The sequence below is a fragment of the Manis javanica genome, chromosome 4 (assembly GCF_040802235.1).
Source record: "Manis javanica isolate MJ-LG chromosome 4, MJ_LKY, whole genome shotgun sequence".
Classification (NCBI taxonomy): Eukaryota; Metazoa; Chordata; class Mammalia; order Pholidota; family Manidae; genus Manis; species Manis javanica.
Genome location: NC_133159.1, coordinates 27488546 through 27504256, shown reverse-complemented (window position 1 = coordinate 27504256; position 15711 = coordinate 27488546). Strand labels below are relative to the sequence as shown.

The 15711-nt window shown below is 39.6% G+C and overlaps 1 protein-coding gene and 1 long non-coding RNA gene across 3 annotated transcripts in view; one reads left to right on the top strand and one right to left on the bottom strand.

The window, feature by feature from the left end:
• Positions 1-15711, bottom strand: part of AGO3 (argonaute RISC catalytic component 3) — a 141433-nt gene that overhangs the window by 13182 nt on the left and 112540 nt on the right. For both annotated transcript variants that reach the window (XM_037021309.2, XM_037021310.2), the window contains one exon: positions 7-206. In XM_037021309.2, coding sequence (XP_036877204.1) covers positions 7-206 — 200 coding nt within the window. The remainder of the gene's footprint in view (positions 1-6; positions 207-15711) is intronic.
• The window catches only part of LOC108407153 (uncharacterized), a 70023-nt gene that overhangs the window by 20045 nt on the left and 34267 nt on the right, over positions 1-15711 (top strand). The gene's annotated exons all lie outside the window — the stretch shown is intronic.

Below are 15711 nucleotides of genomic sequence, written 5' to 3'. Positions count from 1 at the left end.
GATTACCTGTCATGTTCTTTGTCCACGAGATGATATCTGGCTCTGAAGGCCACCAGGTGAGCATAATACGCTGGTGCAGGTATAGAAACAGATCGTGTACAGCGCACATATGTGTGGCAGAGCTGGTAAGTTAGCAGCTGAAGTTCATCTGCAGTAAAGCAGTTATCATCCCATAAAACATGATAATGTGAAGGACGGCTGGTACCCTACAGAGAAGGCAGTGACATATTCTGTTGTTTTTTAAACTTGTAAATAAATGTTCTGCACAGACTAATTTATATAAAAAACCAGCTTTGTACATTAGTAAAACATACTCTAATTTAATAATCAATAAAAAAACATTTAGTTGACTCTTGGTATTTATCCAAAAGCAAGGGCATGGACAGATATTTGCACTCCCATGTTCAAAGCAGCTTTATTCCCAAGAGCCAAAAGATGAAAGCAATACAATCATCTATGATGGATGAATAATAAACAAAATGTGATAGATACATCCAATGGAATATTATTCAGTCTTTAAAAGAAAGGACATTTTGACACCTGTTATAACATGGATGAACCTTGAGGACATTATGCACAATGAAGTAAACCAGTCAAAAAAGGACAAACATTTTATGATTCACTTATTTGAGGTACCTGGAGTAGTCAAATTCAGAGAGACAGAAAGTAGAGCGGTGGCTGCCCAGGCCCAGGGGGAGGGGCAAAGGGTAGTGTTTAATGGGTACAGAGTGCCAGGCAAGATGAAAAAGTTCTATACAATATGAATGTACTTATTAAGGTGATAGGACTGTATATTTAAAAATCATTAAGATGCTAAACTGCATGTTATGTATATTTTACAATAAAAAAAGCCAAAACATTTAGTTGAGCTCCTATGTACTATGTTAGGTCTTACGGATTCAAAGAAAAACAAAGTCAAAGTTTTCCTGTGTTTTGGAAAACACAATTTACTAGAGGAGTAGAGGAGATGGAGCACCTACAGTGCAAAACAAGGAATAAATGGTTTAGTACTAGTGAAAGTCAGTCCTAGCTGACAATGCCAAAGGAAGTGATTGCAGGGTAAGCCTTGGTTCTTCACCAAGAGGGGAATGAGATTTGGACTTTTTTGGGTGGTGAGAGTGAGAAGGAACAGCCTTAAAAAAGCACAAGGGGGCATAACATTTCATGGCATACTTGGGGACTAATTAATAGGCTAGTATGAATAGAGTATTGTCCATGAGGGGAAAAAGATGAGGTTGAAAAGAAAGTTCGGAATCAAACTGAGCAATGTGCTCAGGAATTTGGGCTTTCAGCTATCCGTGGCACTGCCCAGTTTTTTTAACAGGAGAATTTTCAGGTGTGATGAGATTGGGGTTTTATAAAAGTAACAACAGCAATTGTGAGGATGGAAGAGAAAAAGGGAAATACTGACAGCAAGAAGAGCAGTTACTTCTGAGTTAGTTCTGGTATAGAAGATGAAGGTATGAACTAAGGAAATGGCAGTGGCAGAGGAGAAGAGGGTAAAGATTAGCTCATACTTTGACAAATATTTGAGTATCATTTGCAGACACTGTGCAAGACTATGGAGATAAAATTCAAATTATTACTAAATCCTACCTCCCTCAAATTATCTGTTTATAATGCATATATGATGTAAATATATGTATATTCAAAAATATTGTATATTCACACATTCAATATTTACTGCACCTTATCTTGTAACAGGTGCCAGGTACACAAACATGAGTAAGACACACATTCCAGAGATGAGACAGATAATACATAAATAAAACCATCAGAAATTGGGCTATAAAGAGAGTTAAAATGTAGGATAGCATGGAAGACTGACTATGTCTGTAGCTATTTTAGATTGAGTGGTCTGGGAAGGCCTGTCTCTCTGAGGAGAAGTCATGGAAGTGAGCTCTGAATGATGATGAAGGCTTGTGAGATCAGGGGGAAGAGCATTTCAGGCACAGGGAAGGGATAGGGCAAAAGTGCTAATTATAAACAATTCATTCAGTTCTCTCCTGTCACTGTTCTAGTCCCAAGCACCATCATCTTTTGCCTGGAATGTATTAACAGACTCCTGATGCCTCCAATACCACTCTTACTCCCCAGCACAGTATGTGCTCAGTAAGAGTGAATTAAAAACAAAAACACAACACACGTCTAACTATGTTAGTGCCCAGCTTAAAGCCTTTTATCAGCTTCCCAATGCACTTAGGCTAAAATCTAAGACCTCATCTTCCCCTAACAAAGCCTACATGATCCAGCCCAGGCTACCCCTCCAGCGTGGTCTTGCAGTGCAGTAGCAGTCTCCATGTGATTCCTTAAACGGCTAACATTTTTCCACCAAAAGGGCCTGCACATGCCTTTGGCAGGAATTCTCTTCCCCATTCTTGGCTTGGTTAACTCCTACTCATTCCTCAGGATCTTACCTTAAATGTCATTTCTCAGGGAAGCGTTTTGTGACGTCCCAATCTAAATCAGGACCCCATTAAAACCTCTATTGTTACCTTTCTTATATTGCATTTATCCCAACTTATACATTTGTGAGATTACTTACTTAATATGTCTCCCCCAATAAATTAAAAGAGGAAGGGATTGAGTTTGTTTGTTTGTTCTGTATACCTAGTATCAACATCTACCTCCTCCTAAGAGGTACACAATAAACATCGGTTTATTGAATGAATGAGTAGCCTCTGCCTTTTGGGACCTTATAGATTAATGGAAGGGGGAGAGAAACAAAAGCATGGTTATAATGCTGTCTCAGAAGTGTGACAAAGAGGTAGGCACGGGGTGCTCAGCAGAGTGGAGGGGAGTTTTCCTTAGGGAAGGATACAAGAAAGGCTTCTGGGAGGAACTAATGTCTGAGATGAATCTTAAAGAATGAACAGGGGAGGGAACCCTCCCACACTGTTGGTGGGAATGTAAACTGGTGTAGCCACTGTGGAAAGCAGTATGAAGGTTCCTCAAGAAACTAAAAACAGAAATACTCTATGAACTAGTAATCCCACTTCTAGGAATTTACCTGAAGAAAATGAAATCCCTGATTCAAAAAGATGTATGCCCCCCTATGTTTATTGCCACATTATTTACAATAGACAAGTTATGGAAGCAACCTAAGTGTTCATCAAAAGATGGACAGATAAAGTAGATGTGGTACATGCACACAATGGAATATTATTCAGCCATAAAAAATATCCTGCCATTTGGGACAACATGGATGGACCTAGAGGGTGTTATGCTCAGTGAAATAAGCCAGGTGGAGAAAGACAAATCCCATATGATTTCACTTATTTGTGGAATCTACAAACAAAACAAAACAAAATGAACAAGATAGCAGTAGACTCATAGACAGTGAGAAGTGACTGGTGATAACCAATGGGGAGGGTTTGCGGTGGGTTGGTGGGGAGGGTAAGGGGGATAAAAGGGCACAAAAATTCTCAATCATAATATGAGTTGGTCACAGGGGTGGTGGTACAGTATGGAGACTATAGCCTATGACTCTGTAACATCTTCCTATGTTGTCAGATAGGAACTGCACTAGTGTGGGTAAGGGTTTAATAATATGGGTAACTGTTGAACCACTGTGGTGTATACCTGAAACCAATAAGATTGGATATCAATGATTCTTCAATTAAAAAAAAAGAATGAACAGGAATAAGTTAGGTTAGGAATAAATACTTAAGGTGAGGGCATCACGGGCAGGACAGAGCAGTGAGACCACCTGAAGATAGTTTAGAATGGCTGTAGTGGTGGTGTGTATATATGTATGTCTGTGTATCTGAAAGAGGGGAGACACACAGAGGAGAAAAAGTGAGGAAAGGAGGAGGAGGAAGAGTGGGAGAAAAGAGTAAGATAGGGAGTCTGAGAGTAGCAGAATTGAAGGGACTGGGGTAGGGGATATCAGGAATTTAGTCTATATGTGCCCGAGGGAGGGAGACCTCACCTTGTTGGATATGGAGCACTAAATAGATGAGTGATAGGGTCTTATATGTTTTAATTAATCTGATGATGACTATACTAAATCAGGGACCCTTAAAAGCACTTCACAGTTATATAGGAAAGTAATAATGAGAGCTGGAACTAGGCAGGGAAGGTGAGGATAAGAAAAAGGGATAAGTCCAAGAAGGAGGAGGTAAATCCTATAGGGTTGAGGGACTGATTAGATAAGGGTGGTAGATCAGAAGGCATAGGTAAAACAACTCCAAGAGATTTCAAAGTCATACAGTATTTAAACTTAAAAATTTAAAGGGCAGATGGGAGAAGAAGAAGCAAAGCAAGAAAAACAGAGGGGCAAGATGAAAGGAAGAAAATGTGGGTGGGAGCCAAATGGTGGATGGTTTCGGTGAATGAGTGATAATAGCCAAACAGCATCAGATGTAGGAGACATCAAGGAGCAACAGTGATGGGGTAGAGGGCAGGCTGTTACAAGGTGAAGAGGAAATGGTAAGTGTAGCTTTTTTGGTCTCAATATAAGAATTTCATAGAAGAATAAATATATAGAGAAAAATACATGGACCGCTGTGTATAGATTGATTTGAATTTTCACAAAGTTGACACACCCATGAAACTAGCCCCCAAGTTAAGAAATTAAACATTAATTGCAAACACAAAGCCCCTTTGTGCCCTCTCCTGTCTTTACCCTATCTACCTTGCTCCTGGTAATGCAGCTTTTAATATCAAAGATTAGTTTTGTCTGTTTTTGAACTCTATAATAAATAAATGGTATCATAGGCATGTACCCTTTGGGTCTGACTTCTTTGGTTTAACATTTTGTTTGTGAAATTCATCCATACTGTTGCATCATTCTTATTGTCATATATTCTTGTCTAAATATACACTACTTACTTATCCAACCTACTGACTGTGGGTGTTTGAGTTGCTTGTACTTTTTGACTATTATGACCAGTACTACAATGAACATTACATACTGTCTTTTGGTGAACATAGATATGCATTTCTATGTTCTATCTTGGAGTCTATCTTGTAGTAGATGTCTATCTTGTAGTAGATGTCTATCTTGTAATGGAGATCCTGGGGCAGAGAGTATACATATATTTAAATTTAGTAGATAATGACAGTATTTTCAAAAATGTTCACATTAATTTATACTCCCATCAGCAGAGTATGAGAGTTTCAGTTGCTCTGTATCCTTAATATTGTCTTTTAAAATTTCAGGTGGGTTTGTTTAGGCTATTCTTTTAAGAATAGCTTAGTTATAAATGGCAGAAAGATATGGGGCCATAACTTAAAGGAGAACAGCAGCATTAAAGAATTGTATTTTAGGATGGGGAGCTACAAACTAAGGGAATGGAATCACAAGTTTAGAAGAGACTGAAGATATAAGAAGAGGCTGAGTCCAGCTTAGGGCATGCAAGAGCGAAGGAGAACAATACTATAGGCTGAACTTGCCTTCCTCTGAGAAGGGAGAGAAGAATGTAGGCATGACTGATAATATATTTTGTTGTGAGATAAAAGGAAGGGGCCATGTACTGAGTTTGGGGGCAATAGGCCAATGTTAGGGGCCTATGGAAAATGGTAAAGAGAGCTAACCAAAGAGGAGTCAAAGCATTGTTAAACAACAGTGAAGGATATCTTTGAGTTTTTGTGACTGATATTAGGAAGTTACAGTTTAGGGCAGTGCCTGCTCTGATCCCTAAACAGGGAGCATTTATCTCTTTAAGAGAACTCCCTTTGCGGGCTCAAAGGGGTCACATACTCCATCCAGTTAATATGTTGAGCTATCAACCTTTGGAGTCAGCCATCCCTCAAGGGCTCCCTGAGAGGAGCCAGTTCAGGGCAGTCTCATCATCAGGTCCCTGGCTCTGGCCTCTTCTCCTCTTACTCCTATCAATATAAGAAGGGAGTGATCATGAGTTTTGTAAAAATATGGAATTTTAGATGTGAAGAAAGGCAAACTCTCTTCCCTGAAGATAAGTAAAGGGGACTCCAGAGAATCAGGTATAAAGATGAGAGCCTGCTAGACACGGTGACCATCACCTTGTTCCCCAGCTGGATATTTCCTGAGCTCAGAGTTCACAGGCCCAGCTGCCAACTCCCTGGGGTCAGAGTGGTGAGGGTCCTTGGAAGTTTTGGGAGCCTCAAAGAATGAAAGTCAGCAGAGGACCAGGAGTCATGGAGCCATGCAAGGATATCTAATCTAAAGAGGTTGGTGTTTACACCACTGATGGGGCTGAAGAAAAGACAATGCTGCCTTTTGAGGGTCCTCAGCTCCACAGTGGCTGCAGCATTGGGAAGAGCCAGAGTGGGCTCCAGAAAGGTTCATGTCACCTCCCCACTTCTAACATGCTGGCAGTCGGTGACACCATATGAGCTACAGTCCTAGAAGGAGAGGCGAGGGATGGTTTCTCAGTCAGGCCATGGACTCCTTCTCTACTCAAAGCTACCAGGACCAAAGCTCTAGCCAGTCCTGGGCAGGTGAAGGGTGGAAAGGAAGGCCAACTTTGATCTGATTTGTAAATTTAAGCTTTAAAAATGAATAAGAATTTTAACTCAAAATAAAATGGGAGGGGAGAAAAGGGAATAAGCTGTAAACACCAATTAAGAACCAATAAAAGTATCAAAAATAGGGGATTTGGCCAAAATTTTAAAGGATCTGTTATTCACTGGTAAATTAAAAGTGATATGAAAAATAATCTCTTGGGGGATTCAAGATGGCGGCACGAGAGATGAGACGGAGAATTCCTCCCCAAACCACAAATAGTATGAAAATATAGTTAATTGCTACAACTAGCCCTAAAACAGCAACAAGAAAGAAGGCTGAACCAGACTGCATGCAGACCTCACGAACAGAGCAGACCTCACAGACACAGGGTAATGTACAAAAGCCTTTATCCGGCGGGACCCAAGCCCTTCCCCCACCCCAGCTCACCTGCCGGAGGAAGAGAAACAGAGCAAGGGAGGGGGTGGAAGCCTGGGACTGCTGAACACCGAGCCCTGGAGATCTGCTTTTCGAGCAGAAACCTACACTGTGTGGTGCTCTGGATGTTGGGGAGCTCAGACAGGTAGAGTGCTTGAGAGACAGATTGTGGCCATTTGTGGAGGAGGGATCCACACCCGGCCACTCTGGGACAAAGGAAAGGCAGGTGGTTTGAGAGGCTTCCTAGCAGAGAGAGGGCAGCTGAAGGGGCGGGGTTTGCACAGAGCTTGCTGCGCAGGGGAGGGGAGAGCTGGAAAGGTTGTCTGGGCATGCTCTGCCCAGTTGGTTGGGAACTTTGAGGAGCTTCAGGCGCTCCATCCTCCTGGCTGCCTACTCAGCTCCGAGACCCCCCACTGACATGCAGCCTGCTGTGCCTCCCTCCTGGCCTGCGGGCACGGGTTTGCAAACCAACAATCACTGCACTGGTGTAAGGCCAGCCAGAGGGAGGCCCCACCTACAGCAACTATAGACGCAAAGCACAGAGGCTTACACCTGTGTGCTTGGCCCACTGGCTCTGACACTTGAGACAGGCACTGCAGAAGGGAATCAGGAAACAGATCTTTCCTCCCCACAGGCACCAGCTCCACTCCTCTATGATCCCCAGCCTCACTCTAGGGGCTGAGCAGCTCCAGAGACTGGAGCTTCTGGGCACTAGCGGGCACCACACAGAAATATGAAATGTCAAAAGAAAATGGTTCAGACCAAAATCTCACAAACCCCAGAAAAAGGGCCTAATTAAACTGAGCTCATCATTCTGCGTGAAAGAGAGTACAAAATAAAAATCATAAACATGCTTACAGAGGTATAGAAAAATATTCAAGAACTCAGGAACGAATTTAAGTTGGAGATTCAATCGTTAAGAAATTCCATATCTGAAATGAAACATACAATGGAGGGATTTAAAAGCAGATTAGATGTAATAGAAGAGAAGGTAAATGGAATAGAAATTAGAGAAGAGGAATACAAAGAAGCTGAGGCACAAAGAGAAAAAATAATCTCTAAGAATGAAAGAATATTGAGAGAACTGTGTGACCAATCCAAATGTAACAATATTCATATTATAGGGGTACCAGAAGAAGAAGAGAGAGAAAAAGGGATAGAAAGTGTCATTGAGAAGGCAATTACGGAAAACATTCCCAATCTGGGGAAGGAGATAGTCTCTCAGGCCATGGAGGTGCACAGATCTCCCAACACAAGGAACCCAAGGAAGACAACATCAAGACATGTAATAATTAAAATGGCAAAGATCAAGAATAAAGACAGACTTTTAAAAGCAGCTAGAGAGAGAAAAAAGATCACATACAAAGGAAAACCCATCAGGCTATCATCAGACTTCTCAACAGAAACCTTACAGGCCAGAAGGGAGTGACATGATGTATTTAATGCAATGAAGCAGAAGGGCCTTGAACCAAGAATACTATACCTGGCAAGGTTATCATTTAAATTTGAAGGAGGGATTAAAAATTTTTCAGATAAGAAAAAGTTGAGAGAATTTACATCCAACAAACCACCTCTACAGTGCATTTTGGAAAGACTCCTATAGTTGGAAGTATTCCTAAGGCTAAATAGATGTCACGCAAGGGATAGACACAGAGCACAGAATATGATTCATAACATATAAAGAATGGAGGAAGAAGAAAAAAGAGGAAAAAAAAAACCAAGAACCCTTAGGTTGTGTTTTTAATAGCACATGAAGTGAGTTAAATTAGACTGTTGGATAGTAAGGGAATTACCCTTGAACCTTTGGTAACCACAAATCTAAAGCCTGCAATGGCAATAAGTACATATGTTGATAACCACCCTAAATGTAAATGGTCTGAGTGCACCAATCAAAAGACATAAAGTCACTGAATGGACTAAAAAATAAGACCCGTATATATGCTGTCTACAAGAGACTCACTTTAAACTCAAAGACATACACAGACAGAGTGAAGGACTGGAAAAAAATATTTCATGCAACTAATAAGGAGAAAAAAGCAGGAGTTGCAGTACTTCTATCAGAAAAAATAGACTTCGAAACAAAGAAAGTCACAAAAGACAAAGAAGGACATTACATAATGATAAAGGGGTTAATCCAACAAGAAGATATAACCATTATAAATATCTATGCTCCCAACACAGGAGCACCTACATATGTGAAACAAATACTAACTGAATTAAAAGGGGTAACAGAATGCAATGCATTCATTATAGGAGACTTCAACACTCCACTCACTCTGAAGGACAGATCAACCACACAGAAAATAAGTAAGGACACAGAGGCACTGAACAACACATTAGAACAGATGGACCTAACAGACATCTACAGAACTCTATACCCAAAAGCAGCAGAATATACATTCTTCTCAAGTGCACATGGGACATTTTCAAGAACAGATTATATACAAGGCCACAAAAGGAGACTCAGTAAATTAAAAAAGACTGAAATTGTACCATCCAGTTTCACAGACCACGAAGGTATGAAACTAGAAATAAATTATGCAAAGAAAACAAAAAATCCCACAAACACATGGAGGCATCACAACATGCACCTAAATAACGAATGAATCAATGACCAAATAAAAACAGAGATCAAGCAATATACGGAGACAAATGACAACAATAATTCAACACCGCAAAATCTGTGGGATGCAGCCAAGGCCATGCTCAGAAGAAAGTATATTGCAATACAGGCCTACCTCAGTAAAGAAAAACAATCCCCATGTTGTGAGTTGGAGCAGTCCAAACTCACAATAATGAAACTAAAAAAAGAAGAACAAATGAGGCCCAAAGTCAGGAGAAGGAGGGACATAATAAAGATTAGAACAGAAATAAATAAAATCAAGAAGAATAAAACAATAGAAAGAATCAATGACAGCAAGAGATGGCTCTTCAAGAAATTAAACAAAATAGATAAACCCCTAGCCAGACTTATCAAGAAAAAAAGAGTCTACAGACATAAACAGAATCAGAAATGAGAAAGGAAAAATCAAGATGACACTACAGAAATACAAAGAATTATGAGAGAATACTATGAAAAATTATATGCTAACAAACTAGATAACCTAGAAGAAATGGACAACTTTCTAGAAAAATACAACATTCCAAGGGTGACCAAGGAAGAAACAGAAAATCTGAACGGACCAATTACCAGCAACAAAATCGAACTGATAATCAAAAAGCTACCTAAGAACAAAACACCTGGAACAGAATGGCTTCACCGCTGAATTTTATCAAACATTTAGTGAAGACCTAATACCCATCCTCATTAAAGTTTTCCAATGAGTAGAAGAAGAGGGAATACTTCCAAACTCATTCTATGAGGCCAGCATCACTCTAATACCAAAACCAGGCAAAGACACCACAAATAAAGATGATTACAGACCAATATCCCTGATGAACATAGATGCAAAAATACTCAACAAAATATTAGCAAACCGAATTCAAAAATATATCAAAAAGATCATCCATCATGATCAAGTGGGATTCATCCCAGAGATGCAAGGATGGTACAACATTCAAAAATTCATCATCATCATCCACTACATCAACTAAAAAGGACAAAAACCACATGATCATCTCCATAGATGCTGAAAAAGCATTTGACAAAATTCAACATCCATTCACGACAAAAACTCTCAACAAAATGGGTATAGAGGGCAAGTACCTCAACATAATAAAGGCCATATATGACAAACAAACAGCCAACATCATACTTAACAGCGAGAAGCTGAAAGCTTTTCCTTTAAGATCGGGAACAAGACAAGGATGCCCACTTTCCCCACTTCTATTCAACATAGTTTTGGAGGTCCTGGCCACAGCAATCAGACAACACAAAGAAATAAAAGGCATCTAGATTGGCAAGGAAGAAGTCAAACTGTCCCTGTTTGCAGATGACATGATATTTTACATAAAAAACCCTAAAGAATTCACTCCAAAACTACTAGATCTAATGTCTGTATTCAGCAAAGTTGCAGGATACAAAATTAATACACAGAAATCTGTTGCATTCCTATACACTATCGATGAACTAAAAGAAAGAGAAATCAGGAAAACAATTCCATTCACAATTGCATAAAAAAGAATAAAATACATAGGAATAAACCTAACCAAGGAAGTGAAAGACCTATACCCTGAAAACTATAAGACACTCTTAAGAGAAATTAAAGAGGACACTAATAAGTGGAAACTCATCCCATGCTCTTGGCTAGGAAGAATTAATATTGTCAAAATTGCCATCCTGCTAAAGCAATCTACAGATTCAATGCAATGCCTATCAAAATACCAACAGCATTCTTCAACAAACTGGAACAAATTCATATGGAACCACAAAAGATTCCAAATAGCCAAAGCAATCCTGAGAAGGAAGAATAAAGCAGGGGGAATTACACTCCCTGACTTCAAGCTCTACTACAATGGCCCAGTAATCAAGATAATTTGGTACTGGCACAAGAACAGACCTATAGACCAGTGGTACAGACTAGAGAGTCCAGATATAAACCCAAGCACATATGGTCAATTAATATATGATAAAGGAGCCATGGATATACAGTGTGGAAATGACAGCCTCTTCAATAGCTGGTGTTGGCAAAACTGGACAGCTACATGTAAGAGAATGAAACTGGATTATTGTCTAACCCTGTACACAAAAGTAAATTCAAAATGGATCAAAGACCTGAATGTCAGTAGTGAAACCGCAGAACTCTTCGAAAAAAATATAGGCAAAAATCTCTTGGACTTAAACATGAGCAACTTCTTTATGAACATATCTCCCCAGGCAAGGGAAACAAAAGCAAAAATGAACAAGTGGGACTATATCAAACTAAAAAGCTTCTGTACAGCAAAGGATACCATCAGTAGAACAAAAAGACATCCTACAGTATGGGAGAATATATTCATAAATGACATATCTGATAAGGAGTAGACATCCAAATTATATAAAGAGCTCACACACCTCAACAAACAAAAAGCAAATAAACCAATTAAAAAATGGGCAGAGGAGCTGAACAGGCAGTTCTCCAGAGAAGAAATTCAGATGGCCAACAGACATATGAGAAGATGCTCCACATCACTAATTATCAGGGAAATGCAAATTAAAATCACAATGAGATATCACCTCACACCAGTTAGGATGGCCAACATCCAAAGACAAACAACAACAAATGTTGGCAAGGATGTGGAGAAAGGGGAATCCTTCTACACTGCTGGTGAGAATGTAAACTAGTTCAACCATTGTGAAAAGCAGTATGGAGGTTCCTCAAAAAACTAATAATAGAAATACCATTTGACCCAGGAATTCCACTCTTAGGAACGTACCCTAAGAATGCAGCATCCCAGTGTGAAAAGGACATATGCACTCCTATGTTTATCACAGCAGTATTTAAAATAGCCAAGAAATGGAAGCAACCTAAGTGTCCATCAGTAGATGAATGGATAAAGGAGATGTGGTACATATACACAATGGAATATTATTCAGCCATAAGAAGAACACAAATCCTACCATTTGCAACAACATGGATGGAGCTAGAGGGTATTATGCTCAGTGAAATAAGCCAAGTGGAGAAAAACAAATACCAAATGATTTCACTCATCTGTGGAGTATAAGAACAAAGGAAAAACTGAAGGAACAAAATAGCAGCAGAATCACAGAACCCAAGAATGGACTTACAGTTACCAAAGGGAAAGAGACTGGGGAGAATGGGAGGGTAGGGAAGGGTAAGGGTGGGGAAGAAGAAAGGGGGTATTATGATTAGCATGTATAATGTGGGGCATGGGGGAAAGGGGAGGGCTGTGCAACACAGCGAAGGCAAGTAATGATTCTACAACATTTTGCTATGCTGATGGACAGTGACTGTAATGGGGTTTGTGGGGGGGACCTGGTATAGGGGAGAGCCTAGTAAACATAATATTCTTCATGTAATTGTAGATTAATGATAACAAAAAAGGAGGGGATTACCCCCTGATAGGTTAAAATTGATTGCAAATCAAAGATTAATGCATGCTTTACTTATCCTTAATTTTGATCTTTTAAAGGGTGTCAGATGATCAGCTATGGAAGTACATTTTTCTGATAATATTTCTTTCTCTTAAAAAACAAAAGCAGTTCCTGTGTGGTGGTCTCCAATAGGTTCTTCACAATGGTATAAAGGTCATATCAAAGTGTGGGCAAAGGGTTTGTTTGTGTTTATACAGAGGATCAAAGCCTAATTTGGCTACCCAGAAAATGAATTAAGATACAATATGAAGAAGAACTTCCAACATCAACATCCTCTGGAAGAGTCATTCCAGAAGATGATCATCAAAAAACTTCAATAAAGATCCTGGTGCTGTTGCAGTTGTAGCTGCATTCATCCCACTCATGGACTTGCCATTGGAATGCAGAAGGAGATATCTAAGCTGGTGTGTGCATACAGTAAAACAACAAATTTGACTGGATCTATATTGTCAGAACTCAACCAAGAATTAGGAGAAGTGCAAGTTGTAGTGCTCCAAAATCGACTGACTATAGACTATTTACTGTTAAAAGAACATGGATGTGAACAGTTCCCAGGAATGTGTTGTTTTAATTTGTCTGATTTTTCTCAAACTATTCAAATGCAGTTAGACAATATCCATCATATTATTGATAAATTTTCACAAATGCCTAGGGTACCTAACTGGTTTTCTTGGTTTCACTGGATATGGCTGATAATTGTAGGTCTGCTTTAGTTATGTATCTGTATTCCTATTCTGTTAATGTGTGTATGCAACTTAATTAGTAGTTTGTTAAAACCTATACATGCTTATGTTACTCTACAAGAAGTTATGTCAAAGAAATAATCAATCTTCCCATGTTTTCTTCCATCTGCTACCTCTATAGCTTTTTTTCTTCCTTCCTAACTACAGCCCTTTAGTAGAATTCATGCCTCATATCGAAAATTACCGAGTATCATAATTCTTCCAAGTGGTAAAGATACCTCAAGACAAATGCTGGGCATAGAAGTCACAGGACATAAATCTGCAAAGAAGTAAAAAGCTAACCTTTTCAGAGAATATTGCTTCTCTCTCACTTACCAACTTTACATTTCCCTGTATGGCCCTGGAAGACGGCTGGTTAGCCAGAGACGGGTAAGATTCCTCAAGGGAGGAACAACCTAAGACAGGCACAGTCGCAGGGGGGCCATCAGGTGAGAAATTGGGGATCAACAGAGGTGAGGCTTAGAACCTCACCCCCCCTGTTTTGAGAGTAATCTTCTGCATCTGTGGATGTTTTGTTGCCCTTGTCTAGCTTGGATTAATACTTAGTCTATAGGCACAGACCTGATCATCTACATTTGCCCTCTTACAGCACTAAATTATGTTTTCTACCTTTATCTTGCATCTACCTACCACTTCAGCATCTTATTCAAAAAAAAAATAAGGGAGAAATGTGGGATTCACATATAAATTAAGTATAAAAATAAAATGAATAATCATATCTGACTTGATTGTTTATATTTCATGATACGTGATCAGAACTGAAAGTTTCTGTGATATGACTGCCCTTGCACTGTTCACCATGTAAGAACTTATTCACTATGTGAGAACTTGTTCACCATGTAAGAACTTGTTCGTTATGCTTCAGAAGATTGGAGACTGTTGAGAATTAGGCTTGGGGTTGATTAATGATTGTGCATTGAGTGCCCTATACAGAGTTTTATTGTTGTTAACAACCATTTGATCAGTAAATATGAGAGATGCCCTCTCAAAAAAAAAAAAAAAACAACCAGGGAGTTAGGAGGTAATATTTCAAACATACTTTATGGTAATTAGCCAACAACTGACTTTGTTTTAAGGCAGGGCAAGCAGTTCTAAACACCATGTTTCCACTGCTTGAGGGGAACTATTGCCTTGGAGAAGAACAGGATCAAAAAATTCCTTGTGTTAAGCTCACCTTACAGACTATGTGGAGGGCTGACTGAGCAGGTGACACGAAGTCTCTCCCCGCAGAGGCCCTGAGGCTGCACGGCGAGCCTACGCACCCTTGGCTCTTGGTCTCATTCTTGGAATCTTTAAAAACCATGAATCCTAAGCCTTTAACCTTCTCTGAGGTTGCCCACACCACCCCCCATCTTTGAGTATGGAGTTTGCCTTAAATAAAGACTTCTTGTTGCTCAAAAAAAAAAAAAATGGGCAGAGGAATTGAACAGACACTTCTCCAAAGAAGAAATTCAGATGGCCAACAGACACATGGGAAGATGCTCACATCACTAATCATCAGGGAAATGCAAATTAAAACCACAATGAGATATCACCTCACACCAGTTAGGATCGCCGACATCCAAAGACAAACAACAAATGTTGGCAAGGATGTGGAGAAAGGAGAATCCTTCTACACTGCTGGTGGGAATGTAAACTAGTTCAACCATTGTGGAAAGCAGTATGAAGGGTCCTCAAAAAACTAATAATAGAAATACCATTTGACCCAGGAATTCCACTCTTAGGAACCTACCCTAAGAATGCAGCATCCCAGTGTGAAAAAGACATATGCACTCCTATGTTTATCACAGCAGTATTTAAAATAGCCAAGAAATGGAAGCAACCTAAGTGTCCATCAGTAGATGAATGGATAAAAGAGATGTGGTACATATACACAATGCAATATTATTCAGCCATAAGAAGAAAACAAATCCTACCATTTGCAACAACATGGATGGAGCTAGAGGGTATTATGCTCAGTGAAATAAGCCAGGTGGAGAAAGACAAGTACCAAATGACTTCACTCATATGTGGAGTATAAGAACAAAGAAAAACTGAAGGAACAAAACAGCAGCAGACTCACAGAACCC